At 34.2% G+C, this 20,291-nt stretch overlaps 2 protein-coding genes across 2 annotated transcripts in view; both read right to left on the reverse strand.

Annotated features, from left to right (window-relative positions):
- The window catches only part of LOC117681968 (uncharacterized), a 76,789-nt gene that overhangs the window by 54,462 nt on the left and 2,036 nt on the right, over positions 1-20,291 (reverse strand). Inside the window, exons 2-3 of the mRNA XM_066080838.1 lie at positions 15,894-16,271; positions 14,606-14,977 (exon numbers count right to left, since the gene is read on the reverse strand). Of these exons, the coding sequence (XP_065936910.1) occupies positions 14,606-14,977; positions 15,894-16,271 (750 nt within the window). The remainder of the gene's footprint in view (positions 1-14,605; positions 14,978-15,893; positions 16,272-20,291) is intronic.
- LOC136274322 (uncharacterized) lies at positions 3,287-6,203 on the reverse strand. Its single transcript, XM_066080835.1, has 3 exons — positions 5,223-6,203; positions 4,769-5,146; positions 3,287-3,720 (listed from the first exon to the last, which is right to left on the reverse strand). Exons 1-3 carry the CDS (start codon positions 5,554-5,556, stop codon positions 3,368-3,370), a joined length of 1,065 nt encoding a protein of 354 aa, XP_065936907.1. The 5' UTR covers positions 5,557-6,203; the 3' UTR covers positions 3,287-3,367.

Here is a 20,291-nt window from a genome sequence, read left to right on the forward strand (position 1 = left end):
TTGACAACATCTATATAGTTTTTTTTTCTTTTTGTTGGAAATCATGTCTTCCAACAATCTCTTAGAATTCCCATGGGCACCAATTGCGCGTCCATTGTTAACAGAACTACTTCTTTATTCATATGAAGCAGAATTTATTCAAACACTCGTACATGAAAAAAAATTCACTCGCTGTGGCCTTAAGCCCAACATTTAGGTACATCAACGACGTATTATCAATTGTTTTTTCCATTCTTACGTCGACTCGATATATATATCCCAGTTAACTTGAAATAAAAGATACTATAGAGTCTGAGTCATCTGTTTCATACTGAGATATTTTATTAGAAAAGACATTAATGGTAACCTAACATCAAACTTCATGAAAACATGATTTCATATTTTCCATCGTCAACTATTTTACTTATGTAGTTATATGCCTTCCTCATCTGCGAATGAAGTTTTTGTCTCTCATATGATTCAATAAGCAAGAGCATGCTCTACATATGAACAATTTCTAAAACGAGGCAAGCTTCTGACAAACAAGTCGAAAAAACAGACTATCGATGATTTTGACTGAAATCATTATTTCGCAAGTTCTATGGTAGTTCTATGGTCGATACAATTAACGACCTTCTCAGTAAATACAATCTTCCGCTAGGTCGAATGCTTACTGACGTTTTTCATACTAATTGTAAGACCATAATTAATCACCTAATTGTCTACGGACTGTTACGTTTTTTCTCGATTACGACAAAAAGCACACAGCGAGTGTGACCGGTCAGCAGAGGATGCTCACTCCTCCTAGGCACCTGATCCTACCTCTCATTTATTTAGAGGTCAGTGTTTGCTCTGCTCCTGTTTTGTATTTTACTTTTAGACGCTTGGTTGTGAATACTGTTCGATAACACCAGATTTGAATAAGTTCATTATTTGTTAAAAATGTTGATTGAAAAGTCAAGCATATTGTACATGTATTTATATGGACCTTTAATTCATTTTCATTACTGTTAAGAAACAACGTTAATTATTTAGCGCCACTATTTCCAGCAACAGTTAAAATCGTTACATTTATGTAAGGCCCGATTCTTCAAAAACATTTAAATCTGCTTAGTAACTATTGACTTTAATTTTTACTTTATACTGGGAATAGATATATACTGGGGTACTATATATTTTTGTCTGATGTCAATGGTTATAATTCATGACAAGGAATTTATGAATAGTTGTTAAAAAACATTAAAAAAAATTAAACATTCGCAGTGTAACATCACGATGAAATGTCGTTTGATCTCTAACAAGTTGTCAACGGGATAAGTGCTACTGGGAATAGATATATATGCTATATATTTTTGTCTGTTCTGATGTAAATGGTCATAATTCATGAAAAGGGATTTATAAATAGTTATTAAAATGCATAACAACTGATTAACATGAAGGTGTTAATCTTTCTTAGAATTGAAATATGAAATTTTTCAAAACAAAATCAAAACGGACATCTAATGGAACCAAACACAAAGAGTCACATACTTTGTTTATGTGGGCTTATTACTGCAGTTTTTTGAATACCTACCTGGTCTTGATTCGTTTATGCTCTGTAATTGTCCGTCACGACAGCCGTCGTGACTGTTCAGTCAAGCACAAGAAGACTCGATTTCTATTTACAATTTTTTTTTTATATAAAATAAAGCCAAACAAATATACATAATATATACACATCATGAGCAGTACAGTTTTAAGTTCTCTGTTGTCCTGCGTCTCCATCACTGGCATGTAGAAAAGTTGAAGAAGCCATCCTGTGAGGAAACGGACGAGATTGGAAGATATAACATGGGGTGAGACGGTGGCGGACAGGTATTACCATGGCGATGGACTGCCAAAAACTGGATAGGGAACGTAATAAATAAAACAATTTTGAGTTACCTGATTAATATACCTTACATAAACATAGGCTAAGTCGCACGGACTTAAATATAACATTATGGTAACAACAGCACGCCATACAAGAGCACGAAACCACAGCGAATACGAACACTGCATAATGAGTACTACACCACTTACGAAGAAAAAACACGTCTAAACGATAGACAAAATACACCGTACCACACCGAAAATAGACAAGTACATCATGTTTTATATCCTGGTATAAAGCACACACACTTGACACGTGACCACACAGGAACAGGCCCTAGCGAACACCTTTGTTTAACAGTTCTACCCCGTAAAACCAGTATATCAAAAAGTAATAAAAAATACTTAATCTAAACTCCATAGTAATGTTAAAAGACTGGGCTAGTTAAATTACAAAAGTATAAAATAGTTTAACTTACCCCTAGTAGGAGCAGGCACGTGGCCCCCCACTTTTTCTTGCAGCAACAAATTTTTCAAAATTAATTTACCTATAAAAAATTAAAAAATTGAATTATCATGGAGTTGCCCCCCCCCCCCCCCCCACTTTTTTGGGAGTATGTAAAATGAGGAATGAAATAGAAGTTACCGCCCCCCCCCCCCCCCCCCCCCCGGATTAGGATTTTGAAGATTTTGGAAAAGTTTAAATTTCCTTTTTTCTTTTTTTTCTTTTTTCTTTTTTTTTTTTTTGCTTGTCAAGATTTTTTGGATAAGTCTGGCCCCCCAAACAATGCTACGTGCCTAAGGAGAAAGGGTTACTCAAAACCTAAGCTGCTTAAACCTGTCAGGTTGAAATCGTGGCCACTGTCTGCCAGGTCTGCAATGTGGCAATTTAAATAAGATGTATATTTGACAGGCTAACGTGATTTGCAGTTTTATAAACTACATGGTGGCGTCGGAAGCAAATTGATTGTGGGAGGAGGCTAAACTTATCAAAAATCTTGACAAACAAAAAAGTTCTTCGGCTATGTTTATGTGTAACTTTGCAACAAAGGAGGGAGGTGGGCTAAACCCCCTACCCCCTGTTCCGACGCCTATGCTACAGTTTTGTGTTTTCCTTCATAATTGTAATTTAAATCTGTGACAAAATCTTATCAAATTTTATATCATTATTTGGTAGTAGACATAGTTATGTTGAATGTACAAGCAAATCTTTGAAGCGAGGGACTGTGTCACAAGTAGTTCTGAACGGAAGTATTTGATAAAGCATCACCTGTTTGACAACCGGGCAATATACACCACAAGTATGACACACACACACACACACACACACACACACACACACACACACACACACACACACACACACACACACACACACACACACACACACACACACACACACACACACACACACACACACACACACACAGGGGTTAATCAAAAGACTATAGCCATATTGACAGATGATGATAATGTCAATCTTTGAATGAAATTACACTTTTTGAAGATAACATGTCGTGCGCTATAATGAGTTCAGCTAAAATAAAAAGTAACCAGATATAGAAACATAGTCTGAACTAGTATTGGTTTTGATAGTGATGACGTCATTCTTCTGAAGACGTAAAATTGCGAAATTCGATCCGTTATCCATGTACGAATGCTGTGATATACTCGTGACGGCCCTTCCGGCCTCTTTGTCGTTGACCATAAGTGTTGTTACCACCATTTCTTTATCAATCGTATTCCAAAAGATCAAGTAGACACCGGATTTTGAAGCTTGGAACTCGGAGCCAAGGAGCGAATCCGTCTGGTCTATGTATTCCCAGGTAAAATCGACAGGTGATGAAGTGGGGGAGTCAGAAGAAGCCATAAATAACGGTCTAGAGTTGGCTGAAATAGAATTAACACATACCCTGATCAGTTGTACTTTTATACATCTCTGTAAAACAGGATGGGTTTGTATACATGTCCTTCATAATAAGAAAATACATTAGACCAAATACCGGCACTCCCCGACATTTTCATATTTCAGATCATATTTTTACAGACAGACAGACAGACAGACAGACAGACAGATAGACAGACAGACAGACAGACGGATAGATAGATAGATAGATAGATAGATAGATAGATAGATAGATAGATAGATAGATAGATAGATAGATAGATAGATAGATAGATAGATTTATCTGTTCATCTTTGTCAAATAGTGTACACTTCGTTTAAGAATATTCAAATACCAAAATTTGCAATTATGTACCTCTATACATTAATTTGTTTAGTTAGATACTGTAAAGTTAACCCTCTATATTCCCTTGCGAGAAATTGTCTCGGGTTCCTGAGATTGTCGTCGTCGAGAAAATTTCTTGCAGTGAACTAGTCCATGTTGTATAGCATAATGACTATACGACTATAATAAAAGAAAAGGGGGGGGGGGGGCAGGATAAGCTGACTCGCTAAAACAAGACATCGCAAAAAGTATATCCCCAGTAAATCGCGAAATGACGTTGTTGCGAATAAATCTTGGTTTACAGTAACTTCTAAGGATATAAATGGGAAATCCATTTAATGCTAAATTGATCCACTAATAACGGAACAACATGCAATTTTAAAAATTTTTTATGGTATAAGAACCACTGGGAATCATGCAGACTGTTATTATGTTGCAAACTATTCGACCGATGGTCAAATGACGTATAATCAATTAGGTTTTTTTCTGAATTGTTCCAAGTAATAAGGAAGAAGTGTATGCCTCAAAAATATGCAATCAAAGATCCATTCATTTAATATTATGCTACACTTCAAAATATCTTAGTTTTAACATTCATTGTCTATCTATTTTTTCTGAAAATCAAATTGTGAAATATTACTTTGTAGCATGACGCGTAAGCAAATTTGTTTTGTGTATTCAATGAATCCTTTGCTAATAAACACTTACTTGGTCCAATAAGCCACCCAGAAATAGAAGAGCGGGTAGCCGTGAGAGTTTCGTTGTAGGAGGAATACCAGAAAAGTCTGTCGCCGTACGACAAATTCCGAAATATCAAAGAGGACGATGTGTCTTCTTTTAAAAATATCCATATCCTAGGATGGATATGAGGTTTTCCTACGGAGAGACAGTCAAACCCAGTACTGACCTCCGCAGAGATCGTTAGAGCCCAAACCCCTGTCTCTGGAATGGTGATAACGCCATTGTCCGGATTATACACATCTCCGTTGTTGGTCAACACGTTCTGAAATTTGAATCCGACTTTACTGGCACGGAAAACAGAACCTTTCAAATTAGTAGAGGCTCTGGCATAGAAAGACGGGGTGTCTACAAAAACAGAATATCTTTTGAAAGTGACATCATAAACAACATTGTAATTTTAATAAGGATTATTCAGACATACCGTGCTGCAGTTTCCAACCCGAAAATGTAGAAAATTTCCCTATAGCTGTTCCATTGAGAATGACTCTGACCTTGTCACCGACCTTAAGATTATACACGACGAACCCAGTGCTTGACCCTTTTAAGTTGTCGCTTTCAGACCCACGAGGGTATGTAGCTGTAGATCCCACCGATACGTCATTGACGAGGAGATCAGCTGTGGTTTGGTGATGCTGGCTGCTGGCAATAGTCCAAGAAAAGACGTATGTTCCGCATATTTGACATGTAAAGATTCCCGATGATTTATCATAAGCCGCGCATTCATTGGTTATGACTGCTGAATATGACGTAATCATCCGTCACTGATGTCGCCAGTTGTGCATGGAAAGCTACGTTGTTTACTGAAATATACAACTTTTTCAATCATTTGGTTTGTTTCATTGATAAATTCTTAGTTTTAAATGCATATTTTAGTCATAAAAAACCGTTTATTAATTAGAATTCTGAAAAATATCTTTCAGACCCCATATGAATTTAATACATGTCGAATAGACTTAATAAACCATAATGGAATAAATGTGGACTGGTTCCTTAAATGAGGAGTGTAGAGCCCTTGAAAGGACTTTCATAAGATATGTTCAAGTTTAAGATGCGGCAGTGACTGAGATGAGAAAGTTGTTTTTCTCTAACCCAAGTGATTAATTAATCTCATATTTAATGGTTATATATTTGGGTATTACATAAAATGAAAGTCTAAGAATGGTAGACTTAAATTAATAAATGTGATCTTTACCGGGTACTTTGTCGATGATAAGATATTAAAGGTATAATAAACATTTATCTGTTACTGAACAAAGGTTTCCCAAATTGAATTCAAAACACGTTGTACAGTGTTCGTGTTTACATTATAGATGTATTCACTGAGTAAAAGTGCAACCTAAGATTTGTTGGAACTGAAGACAAAAATGTTGCCTTCGGTCGTCGATCCAACAAATCATATGTTGTATCCCAATCAATAACCTTTCAATACATAACAACGAACTATTTATTTTTCTTAAAATTAAAATGATGATAGTTTCTTTTTAAAAACACATTCAAATTGTAATATGACGTAATCACCCGTCACGGATCGTCAGTTGTGCATAGAAAGCTACGTTGTTAATTGAAACACAAAGACATGTTCAATTATTGTGAAATTCAAATGCTCCTCTGTATGATTCTTATTTACCGCAGAAACTTCTTTTCAAACAATTCTCATTTTATGGCCAAACATGTTAAGAATGGCGTCATTACTGCTCGGATATGTTGATTTTGTGACCCATTAATTGATTAATGTCTGTAGGCTTAAATTAGGTATTTAAACTCTGTTCCATGATATTATTAAATATATTAGAAGTTTGTGTTTAAAAAATACTTCATACTTTGCAACTTTGTCTTGATTCTAGGTGAGCAATCAGATATTAGACCCCGATTAAGTGAAGCTTTTGACTACTTTTCAGATTAGGACTTTTAATGTTCTTCGGAAGTAAAAATGAAACATTTCAGTGGTTATTTTGATCGAAGGATCATATTATTTCCTCCTGCCTACTTGCTTTTTTGTAAGATTGATTAAGTTCTAGCTCTCTGATTAGCTGATGAAAAATTGACATTACCAAACCGTCAACCATCTAATACACACACACACACACACACACACATATATATATATATATATATATATATATATATATATATATATATATATATATATATATATATATATATATGATATAAGCACAGGGAAATTCACTTTTGTTGGAGCTCCACCTCCGCCCCGACAGAGGCTTGAACTCACGACCTCTGTAACCCATTCTCCTAGCAGTGAGCGGCCACCGCGCTACCCACTCGGCCATTTAGGCAAGACAAAAATCTTGCTTTCGATGACGAACGGAACCTAGTGCGCTGGCTATGCACTACACAGTCGCTTGAGATGCAGGTGGAATACGGTTAAACGACAATTTGAGAGGATCGGAACGATACACATTGCATAGATACACACATATAGAATAAGCACAAACATTGCAATTACTCTCAAATTGACATATACCAGCTCCAACAAAAGTGAATTTCCCTGTGCTTCATATATATCTATATCATTCACTATGGGCAGTGAATGGTAATCATTAATATTTGGTCACAATTTTTCTTTGCTAAAAAAAGATGATAAATTTACTTGCCTGTTTTATTCAAAAGCAAAAGGTTATCCTCTCGTCTTTATTTACATAGTTTATGACAACGAACTCTTAGACTTACTATTTGATAATTGCATTCAGATACAGAGTTCTCAGCCTTAATACCAAATAACTGAACCCATTTCAAACTAAACCATATAAGTCACGTCCGCATATTTATCAACCAGTAAGAAAGAGTTCAATCTGAAATTTCCAAGTATATACATTTACAGCTAAACTGTATAAAGCAAATTCCAAATCCAGTTCGGAAATTTGAAATTTCTCTGTTTATACTTGTACATCTGAACTGTATAAAGACAGTTCAAAATTAATTTCAAAGTTCTGTAGTTGAAGTTAACTTTCAATAGGGTCAATTCATAAGCTAAGTTTGAAAAAAGCAGTGAAATAAACAATGACCCCGGGTAATTTTACGACTTTTGGTCTCAATTTCCAATGTTAAAACCTACTCACAGGTCAATATTTACGTTAAAAAATAGGAAAAAAAATGAAAAATCACCCCTAGATCAATTTTTACCCGGGTCAATATTCTTTGATACATCAGGAAGTATATTTTGTTGTGGACGCTTTGATTTTCTGGAGAAAAATAATAGCAAAATAATTGTCTGAAAATTTATTACGATTAAACAATTCATGGATTTTTTTTACTTGCAAACTTTCACCAGTGATATGTTTTTAACATATTCTGTAAACCCTGTTAAACATCTAGAATATATTTTACATTTTTATTCGCTTTGAGCGGAAAACCATGCAAATATATTAAAAAGGTCTAAAAATTTTAAAATTTTGCAAAAGATTAACAGAAGCTTTCTCTCTGAAACAAATACATTACTGACACCAATGTTTTATTAAATACACATGTTGTTCCGAGACACATGTTCAGACGCATATATTGAAAATCTATTGAAAAATTTGCACTACAACTATAGCTTCCAAAGCAATCATAAAAGAAAACTCTGCTTCTCCATGTACCCGTATAAAAGCATAGCTGGAAGTTATATCCAAAGTCACCAATTTCAAAAGCGTTTTTTAAGATATTATGTAAATTTCATTTATTTCCATAAAAAATACAATTGTGCTTATCCTGGTTATGAAAAGCGAGGAATATATTTGCATCTATAAGTAAGTTAACTATCCTCGGAATGTCTAATGCAAATGGTGTAGTAGAAAGATCGTTTCACAAGCAACATTAAAACATCTATTTGATACAAATTTTCTGCAACTTCGCAGATTTATCTCGTAACTGGTGACAGGCTTAATTTTTATCATAAATGAACACCACATTAATGACGTAGTTTAGAATTTCAATATCGTGATTAAGCTACGATAAAAACATATATAAATGATACGTAAAAACTTCATTTTACCGAAATCGTTAGATTTCTTTTTAGTTCAAATCAGATTTAAAGGTAAATGGCATTAAAATCAATAGATATCATAACCATTTCTGACAAATATACTCACTTTGTCCGAGTTCTTTGTTTTGTAAGTGTTTGACCAGGTGTGTCAGTTCATTGATGACGTTTTTTTTTTAATATCTGGTTGTCATTTTCACAATCATTACTGGGCCACTCCTGAGGATGGTAGATGCGTTGTGCTCCCGAAAACATCACAAACAAGGCAACGAGAAGGAATGTTGGTGGTACGAATACCGAAGGTCTTTGTTTCATTGCTCACAACATATGATGTTGGACTGAAACCCAAAATGTACTATAGAAGATCGCGCACTGTTTGTGTCTTTGATGGAAAAAAAGTTTACTACCTAGAGCAAAACACGAATCGTATATAGGAACCAGCACACGCGTATATAAACCCATTTAGTTCGTAACACCCGATTGCATACTTTTTTACGCATTTCTTTGTATGTGCATTAAAGTGCTTATTTTTGTCATTTTTCTCCTGGACTGGAATAAATGCAAAGAATTACATTACAACCAAGTATCACTGCGATGTAAGACACACGTCCACGAGGGTAAAAACCTCTCCAGTGAATACATTTATGTTAAGATAGTTCGACACACCAATATTTTGTTTTATGTTTATCGGGTATTTCATTTCAAAATAAATAAATTTGCCAATGCACAACGAGGAAAAAAAAGAACCAAAATAAAACGGGAGAAAATATTTTCTACTGTACAGTATAGCACCGTATTTTAAATGACCATCGCTATCCAACCCTCTTAAGACAGATTAGTAAGTATGCCCGAGCAAATTTTCAACAACAATCACTCTTTATGAACCTAGTGGTGCGTCGGAGGAAATCTTATTTATAACCTATTCACCTTCTTAGCAATAAAACGAGAAAGACATTAAAATTTGATAAAAATGAAGACAAGAAAAGAGTCAAAGATTGCACACGTGCACGACTTAACAAATGTCTAGATCTGGGACATTTGTAAGATTTTCTTTATACTTATTCAAATTGTCTTTCGATCCCAAACTCGATTAACCCTTTAAGGCAATGTAGTGCAACACCTCCAGTAACCACTTCAAGATATGATGACAATATCAATTCTGTAGGAATAACCCTTTTGAATGTTTTGTGTAAAGTTTGCGAAAAAGTCAAATATGCTATAGATTTTCAGATGGATACACGGAAAGACGCAGAGCAAAAGATTCACTAGAATAAACTTTTTACAAAACATGTAGAAGTTCAGACTAATGCACACGAAAATAAACAGAGAATGCAACAGTAGTTATTTTGGAAATGTGACTAATGGGAAAGATATTGTTTCGTTGGTTACTGACCGCCAACAAAAATATGTCCGTCCAGGCTGAGTCCCCTATAGACTTTAAAAATGCTCCCATTGCCACCGACAGTAGAGCAGTAATCAGGTAAACAAAATTATGTAAAGGTCCAAATTTATTGTTTATTAGAAAGAACTATAATGAAAACTGCAATAGTATATACATTAATGTTGTACAGAAGTCGGTATTTTGCTACATGCTTCAAAGCGACAAACAAGTTGTGGGATATCAGATAAAAATGTCATTTTTGTCCGAGGCGAAACACAAATTCTTATCCAACTTTGATCCTTATCGTTGAAAAATTTATTGAAATTTAAAATTTGTCAGATACCTAAATTTAGCTAAAACAAAAAATAACCAGATATGGAAACATATTCTGAACTCGTATTGGTTTCAAAAGTGATGACGTCATTCTTTTGAAGACGTAAGATTGCGAGATTCGATCCGTTATCCTCGTACGAATGCTGTGATTTACTCGTGACGGCTCTTCCAGCAACCATTTCTTTAGCAATTGTATTCCAAAAGACCAAGTAGACACCGGATTTTGAAGTTCGGAATTCGGTGCCCGAGAGCGAATCTGTCAGGTCTATGTATTTCCGGGTAAAATTGGAAGGTGACGAAGATGTGGGGAAGACACAAGAAGCCATAAATGTCGGCCACGACTTGCCTAAAATAGAAATCACACGTACACTGAATTATACTTATTTTCTTTATATCAATTAAATCAAAGATGGAACTTTGTGTGTTCACTTTATGATACGGAAATGTAGTACAATAGACAAAATACTTAGCATTATATATATAACTTAACCAGAGCACGCGCACCATTATTACAAATACTCAAATATTACTTTGGGATTACTTTTATTTGCTCTGATTACTTTAAGTGTCTCTCGATGATGCAAGAAATTTTTCATTATTCCCATCTTCACTAGCCAAGGGTTTTCGGTCCACTTTGCTCCCCATATACCCTGGCGGACTTTATTATGTAAACTCGGTGATGTGGTGGTGCTATCTAGCAAGCAACTTGAGTTGCACCCCGTATACACACTACGGCATTAACTTGAAAACATGTTGACTACCGAATATCGGAATGTAAGGGGGTGGAATTTAAATAATTATTTTACTTTGATATCTCGTATTGAACGTTTATATAAAAAAAAAAGTATCTGTGATTTTGGGGGATTGAACCGGGTACCTTTGATGTGTGGGCTTGTGACTCATACCAATAGGCTGTCAGATTTACATTTTTAGTAACTAATCTTTATTATAGAAAGTACATTTAGGTTTTTGGTAAATTATTTTCTGATGTCATAGAAAGAATAGCATTCTGTGTAATTCTTGCCTAATTCACTTTCATTGTCTAAGAGAAAGGCATAGAGAGAAGATGTAACGTTGCGTCAGTGTCAAGAAATTTAACATTCGCAGTGTGTTCTTGCTTAGGTATGTGTATTTGGTAATTTATTTGCTTATTGCAATGGTAGTGTGTGTTTAAACAAGTTTTATTATCTATTTAATATTGAGATATATAATTTTGTAAAGTTTTTGAATGAGAAAAGATACACCTGCACTTACATGTATTAGACGAAGGAAAAGGGTAATACCATAATACTATAGCTAAATGAGTAATAAATAGCGTTGGGAGTAATTATGATATTTACATTGTATATTACAAGTGTGATAAATAGATTTTTATTTAAATTTTTAGGATCTGTCAACATTTATGTATATAAGGAAATAAAGAACCTCAACACAATATTCAGAGTGTAACAGGAACATAATTAACGATGTTATTAAATAAGAATTCAGTTATAACCTAAGGAAAGCACGGGATGTGTTATTCATTGTGTGTTGTAAGAACCTGTACCTGGAGTAAAAAAAGTTCTTTTAAAGTTTATATTTACCAGCACTTCGATTGGATCAGCTACTCAAAGCTGCAGCCAATCATAAAACGGAGATTGTCACAGAATTTTCGTAATGAAATCCGCCAAGAGTTTATGGGGAGCGAAGTGGACCGAAAACCCTTGGATAGCGAAGATGCATTAATCCTGGAAACATTAAGGAGTAATCTCCTGAAAAAAAAATCGACTGTTGCCTACGTAGGTTTGATCAATTTTCGTTTGCATCAGTTTTTAAAGATTTGAAGAAAAAAAGTTGTAGTGCTAGGTAAATTATTGGGAAATGATTCTAACAATTACGGGTACATGTTTAACAAATTGAAAGAACGAATATTAAAGAGACACTGCATTTCGTTTTGCGCAAATGCCATAAAATAACAATTTTTTTTTGGTAACTTAGATGAATTTTCATGCAAAGTTTAAAGTGTGAACTTCGCAATAATAACGCTTTTTCAAATCAAAACATTCTCAATATATCGCTAACGTAATTGATTTTAGTCAGATAACACTTTGAATAATGTTTGCCCAGCATTTCGTTGAAAAGCACATGAAAAGGATTTTACATAAGTTTCAGCTTTCCCAGCTGATTAATTTTTAGGAAGAATATTTTTTAAAGAATTACTCTATGTATTCCTATGTAAAAATTTGACTCCCCCTCCACCCATTGTGGCCCAACCCTAACTCCAGGGGTCATGATCTTCACAACGTTGAATTTATACTACCTGAAAATGCTGCCACACAAGTTTCAGCTTTCATGGCCGCATGGTTCTTTAGAAAAAGATTTTTAAAAATTTATTTAAAAATCTCAAAAATTCCTAATTTTCTCCCCTTGAAAATAGAGTTGGTCTTTAATTTTCACAAGATTAAATCCCCTTTCTTTAAGGTCAAGATCTAGTATATGATTTCAGTGTCTTTTTGGTGCTAGAACCATTATGACGTCATTATTGATTACGATGAATCTTTTCCCGTATTTTACGGCTTTAAGGACGTTGTTTACTCGGGGTTTGAGTTCTCAAATCCGGATTGTTATAAAAGTTCAATTTCATGAGTAAAATTTGTTTTAGATACAAAAAGTTTTTATGAAATGGATTATTATTGATATAACAGTCGGTATTTTTACTAAATTATGGAATAAAGCCCTGACAAAGTTTGACTTTTAGCAAAACAGAGGAAATTCGGACTAAATTTTTCACATTTTGTTTTCCACTCAAATATTTTTGGTAGTACTATAATATTTAAAGTTAAGATTTTATTTGTTAGTCAACATAATTTTGCATATTTTCTGTTGGTTTTATTTTGCTTTTTCGTTTAGATAATCGTATGGCACACACTACAAAAATATTGAAAAATGCTTAAAAATGATAAAAGACACCATATCTCAAAATTTTGATCATTGACCTCATATAAATTTTATACCAGCAGAGAAAGGTCAATATACTTAGCTTAATACTATAAATGATTTAGCATTATCATCATTTAGTTTTTTGTTATATTGAATCAAAAATGGGTAGTAATTTGAAAACTGATCGAGAAAATTCGGACTAGAATATCTTTAAAAATTGTGTATGAAAACTTAATGCTTTGTATCTATTCAATATCACTACCATTCATAAACTGTATTTTATTTGTTAAAGAGTTTATTAATTTGTATTATTTTCACAATTAAAAAAATTTGAATCATAGTGTAAAATTTTTTTGGATTTTTCTTGAATTTTCAAAATATATTCAATGGTCATTAACTCAAAAAGTAGTTCATTGACCTACTTTTTTGAAAGTGAAGAATAACACTACCATGTAAGGTCTATAACACACAATAGTTGGTTTTTCATTATCATCAGTGAATTTTTTTTTCATTCTGAGTAAACGTCATCCTTAAAGGAAATATGCAGAAAATAAAACAATATTTTGACATTCTATATTTAATCACGTAAAAAGTAATACCGGTACCTATATTCAATTTGATATCATTTTAAAGAGGAGGTCAAGAGCTTGTTTATTGCTCTTTTTGGAGAGACTGTAGGCATTCTAGATATATTTCATAAGTCAAAAATGGACAAATGTCCGAGATTGGTTTCTTTTTTCCTTCATATTTCATAGAAAATGTATGTTTAAAACATGATTTTTCATTGAGTTTACCAAAAATTTAAGCCGCAGTACACTATATGAACCAAAGATATTGTTATGAAGCATCATCGACAGAATTTATACCTTGAATTTCATAAACCTGTAGGCACCTTTCATTTACTAGATCTTGACCTTAAGAATGCTTTTTGCCAAGTTTAATTACGATCGGACCAGTTAGTTTTAGAGAAAATGTTGAAAATGTGAAAAGTTAACAAACAAACAGACAGACAGAAAGACAGACGGAAAACAGACAAAATGTGATCAGGAGAACTTACTTAAGCTTTTAGCTCAGTTAAACTTAAAATGGTTTCATAGTTGGAAATAATAAAATACCATTTGGTTGGATTGATTGTACGCAGCATTGTTACATGGTTTTTCAATTTATCCTTTGGTACATGTGAACTTACTTGGTCCAATAAGCCATCCGGAAATAGAAGAACGGGTAGCTAAGAGAGTGCTTTTGGAGAAGGAATACCAGTGTAATTTGTCGCCGTACGAAAAAGTCCGAACTAACAAAGAGGACGATGTGTCTTCATTTGAATATGCCCACATCCTAGGTTGGATATGCATTTCCTCTATGAAGATACTATCAAACGTTCCCATGGTCTCAACAGAGATCGTCAGAGCCCAAATCCCTGTCTCTGGGTTGGTGATGACGCCACTATCCGGGTTATATACATGTTCGTTGTCGGTCAACACGCTCTGGAATTTGTATCCACTGTCACGGGAAGCAGGAGCTGTCAAATAAGTAGAGGCTCTGGCATAGAAGAACGGGGTGTCTACAAAAACGCAATTACATTTAGGTGTAAGCATAACCAAAAATTAATAATTTTGTTAAGGTATACGTTTACTCAGAATGAAAAAAAAATCCACTGATGATATTGAAAAACCATCTATTGTGTGTTAAAGACCTATCATGGTAGTCCTATTTTTCACTTTCAAAAAAGTGGATCAATGACCTACTTTTTGAGATAATGGCCATTGAATATTTTTTGAAAATTAAAGAGAAGTCCCTAAAAATTTTACACTATGATTGAAATTTTATTAATTGTGAAAATAATACAAATTGCTAAACTCTTTTAAAAATGAAATACAGTTTATGATTGGCAGTGACACTTAACAGATACAAAGCATTCAGTTTTCATTCACCATTTTTATGAATATTCCAGTCCGAATTTCCTCTACCAGTTTTCAAATTTCTACCCTTTTTTGATTAAATTTTACGAAAAACTGATGATGATAATATTAAACATTTATAGCATTAAACTAGGTATATTGACCTTACTCTGCAATCATAAAAGTTATAAGAGGTCAATATTTTTGTAGTGCGTGCAATTCGAATATCTAAACGAAAAAGTGAGATAAAACCAACAGAAAATATGCAAAATTGTGTTGACTAACAAATAAAATCCTTACTTTGAATATTACAGTACTACCAAAAATATTTCAGCGAAAATCAAATCTGAAAAATTTTCGTCCGAATTTCCTCTGTTTTGCTAAAAGTCCAACTTTATTTGAGCCTAATTCGATAATAAAGTAAAAACATCGAATGGTTTGTCAATATTTATTCATTTCATAAATACTTTTAGTGTTTAGAAACAATTTTACTCATGACATTGAACTTTATGACAATCCGAATTTGAAAACTCAAACCCTGAGTAAACGTCCTTAAAAAGGTTTTACGTGTATTCATACCGTGCTGTAGTTTCCAACCCGAAAATGTAGAAAATTCCTCTATAGCTGTTCCTTTGAGGATGACTCTGATCTTGTCACCGACAAGAAGGTCATACACGACGAACCCAGTGCTTGACCCTTTCGAGACGCTATCAGACCCCCGAGAGTATGTAGCTGTAGACCCCACCGATACGTCATTGACGAGGAGATCTGCTGTTGTTTGGTGATGCTGGCTGCTGGCAATGGTCCAAGAAAAGACGTAAGTTCCGCTTAATTGACATGTAAAGATACCCGATGTTTTATCATAAGCCGCTCCCTCATTGGTTTTGACATTGTTGAATCTGACGTAATTATCTGTCACTGATGACGTCAGTATTGCATAGAAAGCTATGTTGTTTACTGAAATACAAAGACGTTTTTAATCATTTATTAGGTTTTAATTTAAATATCCTTTATGGTTATTTAAGTCATCAAAGAAATTGATTTTTATTTGAAATGCTGAAAAATACTTTTAAGACTATATACGTCTGGATAAATTCAATACTTTTCGAATTTATTAAATGACCCATAATGGAATTAATATGGGTTGGTGTGTTTCTTCAAAGAGAAGTTTAGAGCCAATGACAGGAATTTTCATCAGATATGGTAAAAGAATGACATGTGGTAGTTGCGAGAAAAACTTTTTTTTTCAAATGCAGGAATTGTCAACTTCTAAACTCCAATTGTATGTAATTACATTTAATAAAACTATGTTGTTACCAAGTACGAATCTGTTTTCATAGGTTATCACTATATCTTCATACAATATTGAGGATGCCCACTGTTATACTGACTGCATACGTTGTCAGGGCATGTCTGTCTATTTTTCTCCGTTTAACAGTGGTTGTATGTTTGCATTATCTAAGTTGTGTCAATGGGATATTAATAGACAAACATACGCTCATTGTTGACAGTAGAAAAATATGTTTCTTTTTACCTTCGCGCTATCTTTGTTCTAACGAAGGGTTAAGCCTTTTTTAATATTATCAGTGACCACGTTATTTCCCCATCCAGGTAACTTTGTGAATACTAAATTTTATGGGAAAGAGTGATCACATTATTTTCTGACAGTGTCGCTTGACTCTGTCTATTAGTTTACTGCACATAAGCCACAAATCGGAAGCTGCGTGTAGAACACATGAAAAGAATGTACGCAAAAGAAAAGAGTACAAAAAAGTTCATTTCAGTAAAATGTCTTCTTAGGCCCTTAAAGCGTAATCCAAACTCTATCTTAGAAAACAAACAAATACTTTGATTGGTAAAAATATTCATTTGGAGCGATTTTAGGTGTTAAGTAACTGAGTGCACATAACCCTTTCAGTTGGTGGGACAAGTTCATTAAGCATTAGAGGGGTTGAAGGGTTAATTGTAAACCTCGTCTACCACAGTAAAGTTGAAAAGCGTTAAAAAAGTTTGATGTGATGGTGGGACGCATTTGGGCAGAAATCACACTTAAAGTATTCAAACCTGTGTCAAAGTCGTGCCTAAAGGTCATCAGAAAAGTCGAAGTAATTTCAGAGGAGAAGGACACCCTCCACGGCGTTTGCAAGTATATTTCGCGGAAGACAACTCTGAGCTAGAAGAGATGTTTGATCAATGCACAGTTCAAGATATGTGGACTGTAAGTGCACATAATTCAGAGGCAACCGATGATTGGGAAGTTACATTTGACATTGGCAACAAGAAATTAACTTTGGACATTGACAGCGGTGCACATTTCAACATATTATCCAACACAAACGCAGAGAATTTTTCGTCAATTGTTCCAATCAGCGATAGTAACGTTATTATCATTGGTGTAGGTACCAAAGGTAAATCATATGGACAAATTCGCCTACCATGGAAAGACAAGGACGCAGAAAGACTACTAGTTAGTTTCCAAGTGATTGATATTCCTCGAACCTGACTGTCACTTGGTAGAAAAGACAGCATTCTATTTGGCCTGATTGCAAGAGTTAACAGCGTCAACGTTTGTACGGCTGCAGGAAAAATAAGTAAAGACTATCAGATGTCATTGGACAGGACATTGACAGCCTTCCTGGCGAATACGAAATAAAAAAAAAACAATAGTACTAGCCATTCATGCACCTAGAGCTATTCCAGTTTCTATTTATGATCAAGTTAAATATGAGATTAACAATTTAGTTCGTTGTGGCATCATATCTTCAGAACAGAACCAACTCCATGGGTCAACAGTTTAGAACGTGTACGGAAGGAAACGGGCCGCGTGCGAACTTGCATTGACCAATCATATCTCAACAAGGAGATCATGCATAAACATTATCCAATGATCAGTTTTGATGATATTGTGGCAAGATTGAATGGAAGCGAGTATTTTTCAACTTTGGATGCCAACACAGTTTACAATCAGATCAAGTTGTTTAAGCACAGCTCTATATTAATAACATTCAACAACCCCTTCAGAAAATATCGATATCTTCCTAATCCAACGAGATTAAATTGTTCTGGTGAAGTTTTTCAGAGGGATACGGTGACTCATTTTCGCAGCATGGAGGGAGTAGAGATCGTGATATATTACATATTAGTTTACGGAAAGACCTTGGAAGAGCACACAGACCGATTAACAAAGGTTTTGAAAAAAAACCTACACCATTGAATTTAAGTTAAACTTGTAAAACCGGAAGTTGACTACTTTGGCAATCATCTCAAAGAAGACGGCTTGAAACCATCAGCAGGCAGAATTTAAGCAATTCGGGAAATGAAGGACCCAGCCAAGAGAGAGAGAGAGAGAGAGAGAGAGAGAGAGAGAGAGAGAGAGAGAAGGGCAGGGAGAGTGAGAGAAAGAGAGAGAGTGATGATGGCAGTAGTCTGGATGTTAAGGTTTCCACAAACTGCTGCATGGAAAGTCTAATGTGAAAGAAGACCGCTAAGAACCGGAAGCCATTTTTAAAAAGAATTCATACAGCACCAATGAGGATACAAAAAATGATGTTAAAATTACAGCATAACGAATTCAACCTCATCTACATTGAAGGCAAAGAAAATGGATTGGCAGTCAGTCTGAGCCAAATACCGTTAGAGAACTGTGACAAAAGGATGACAGACGATGAGAGAATGAGCATGAAATCTGAAACATTATTATATTAGACACTAGTTAAATCTACAAAGAAAGATGAATGGCTACAAATTCTAAAACAAGTTATTTGCCAAGGATGGCCAGAGAGGCAATGTGATGTGCCACTTGAAGTCATGCCATTCTGGGACTTTCATGATGAGCTATCTTCTTACAATGGATTCATCTATCGTGAAAAGCGAACAGTTATACCGTTAGAATTAGTTATCATCAAGGGATCCTCAAGAGCAAACAAAAAATCTGTTAGTTATCACAACATGTCACATAAGAGGCAGTATAAATATTTATCTAGTTCTGAGCAAAGGTGTCTCAAAGTCAATTCAAAACACGTAATATAGTGTTTGTGCTTATATTATACAGGTAATTACTGGGATAGCAGGTCTAGGCAACTTCCGTTTTTTCAGGATAGCTCTATTTCAAGATGGCAGCCAATTTGCTTTAACATATATGGAAATTTGCATTGCATTCTAGATGAAATTGTTTCCCCATTTTAGAGGATAGCATTGGTATACTTCAAAGGCTTCCTGCATATCTTTAATGAAAAATTGTACCACACCATATGGAAATATAATGTTAATGAAATAAACTAATGATTGTATGCAGCGATTTAAAATTCTATGTATAGTATTTTTACAATATTTTCACAATATGCTTTAAAAGTGTTTACCACAGGTGCCCAGTTTTACATGTGACAGAGACTATTTATAACTGTTTCATTTAAATAAAATCACAAAATGGATATATTCTTCCTCTTTCAAACATATTTGAATTAAGTCACGTTTTGACATGCACGATAGACATCTTGATCAGTATGGTACATGTACACAGTACTAGTAAATGTTTGCATATCTTTGGAACCTTGTAACTCTTATGTCCTAAGTAAATACATAATTTAAACATTAATATTAAAAAACGCATCCCTCAGCAAAAAACATGTTGTCAAATTTAATCATCAAAATAATATCATTTATGAATAAAAAATGCTGAATATTAAAAACAATCAAAAAGTCTTCGCTTAAAAATGATTTTTCCTTAACAACATCACAATTATTTTAACTTGAATATTTACCAAATATCATCAATAATGATAATTAATGACGGCTTACATGTAATAAGTTGATTTTTTTATTGTCTGATGATAACAATTTATGGCCTATTTAACTATCTTTGTATAAACAGAGTTAACTGTCTTGCATGTGTAAATATCAACCAGGGGGCGCAAGCATCTATCCTCCAATTTTTGGAGGATAAAATGTATCCTTCAAAAACGGAGGTTGCCTATACCT

The sequence above is a fragment of the Magallana gigas genome, chromosome 4 (genome assembly GCF_963853765.1).
Source record: "Magallana gigas chromosome 4, xbMagGiga1.1, whole genome shotgun sequence".
Classification (NCBI taxonomy): domain Eukaryota; kingdom Metazoa; phylum Mollusca; class Bivalvia; order Ostreida; family Ostreidae; genus Magallana; species Magallana gigas.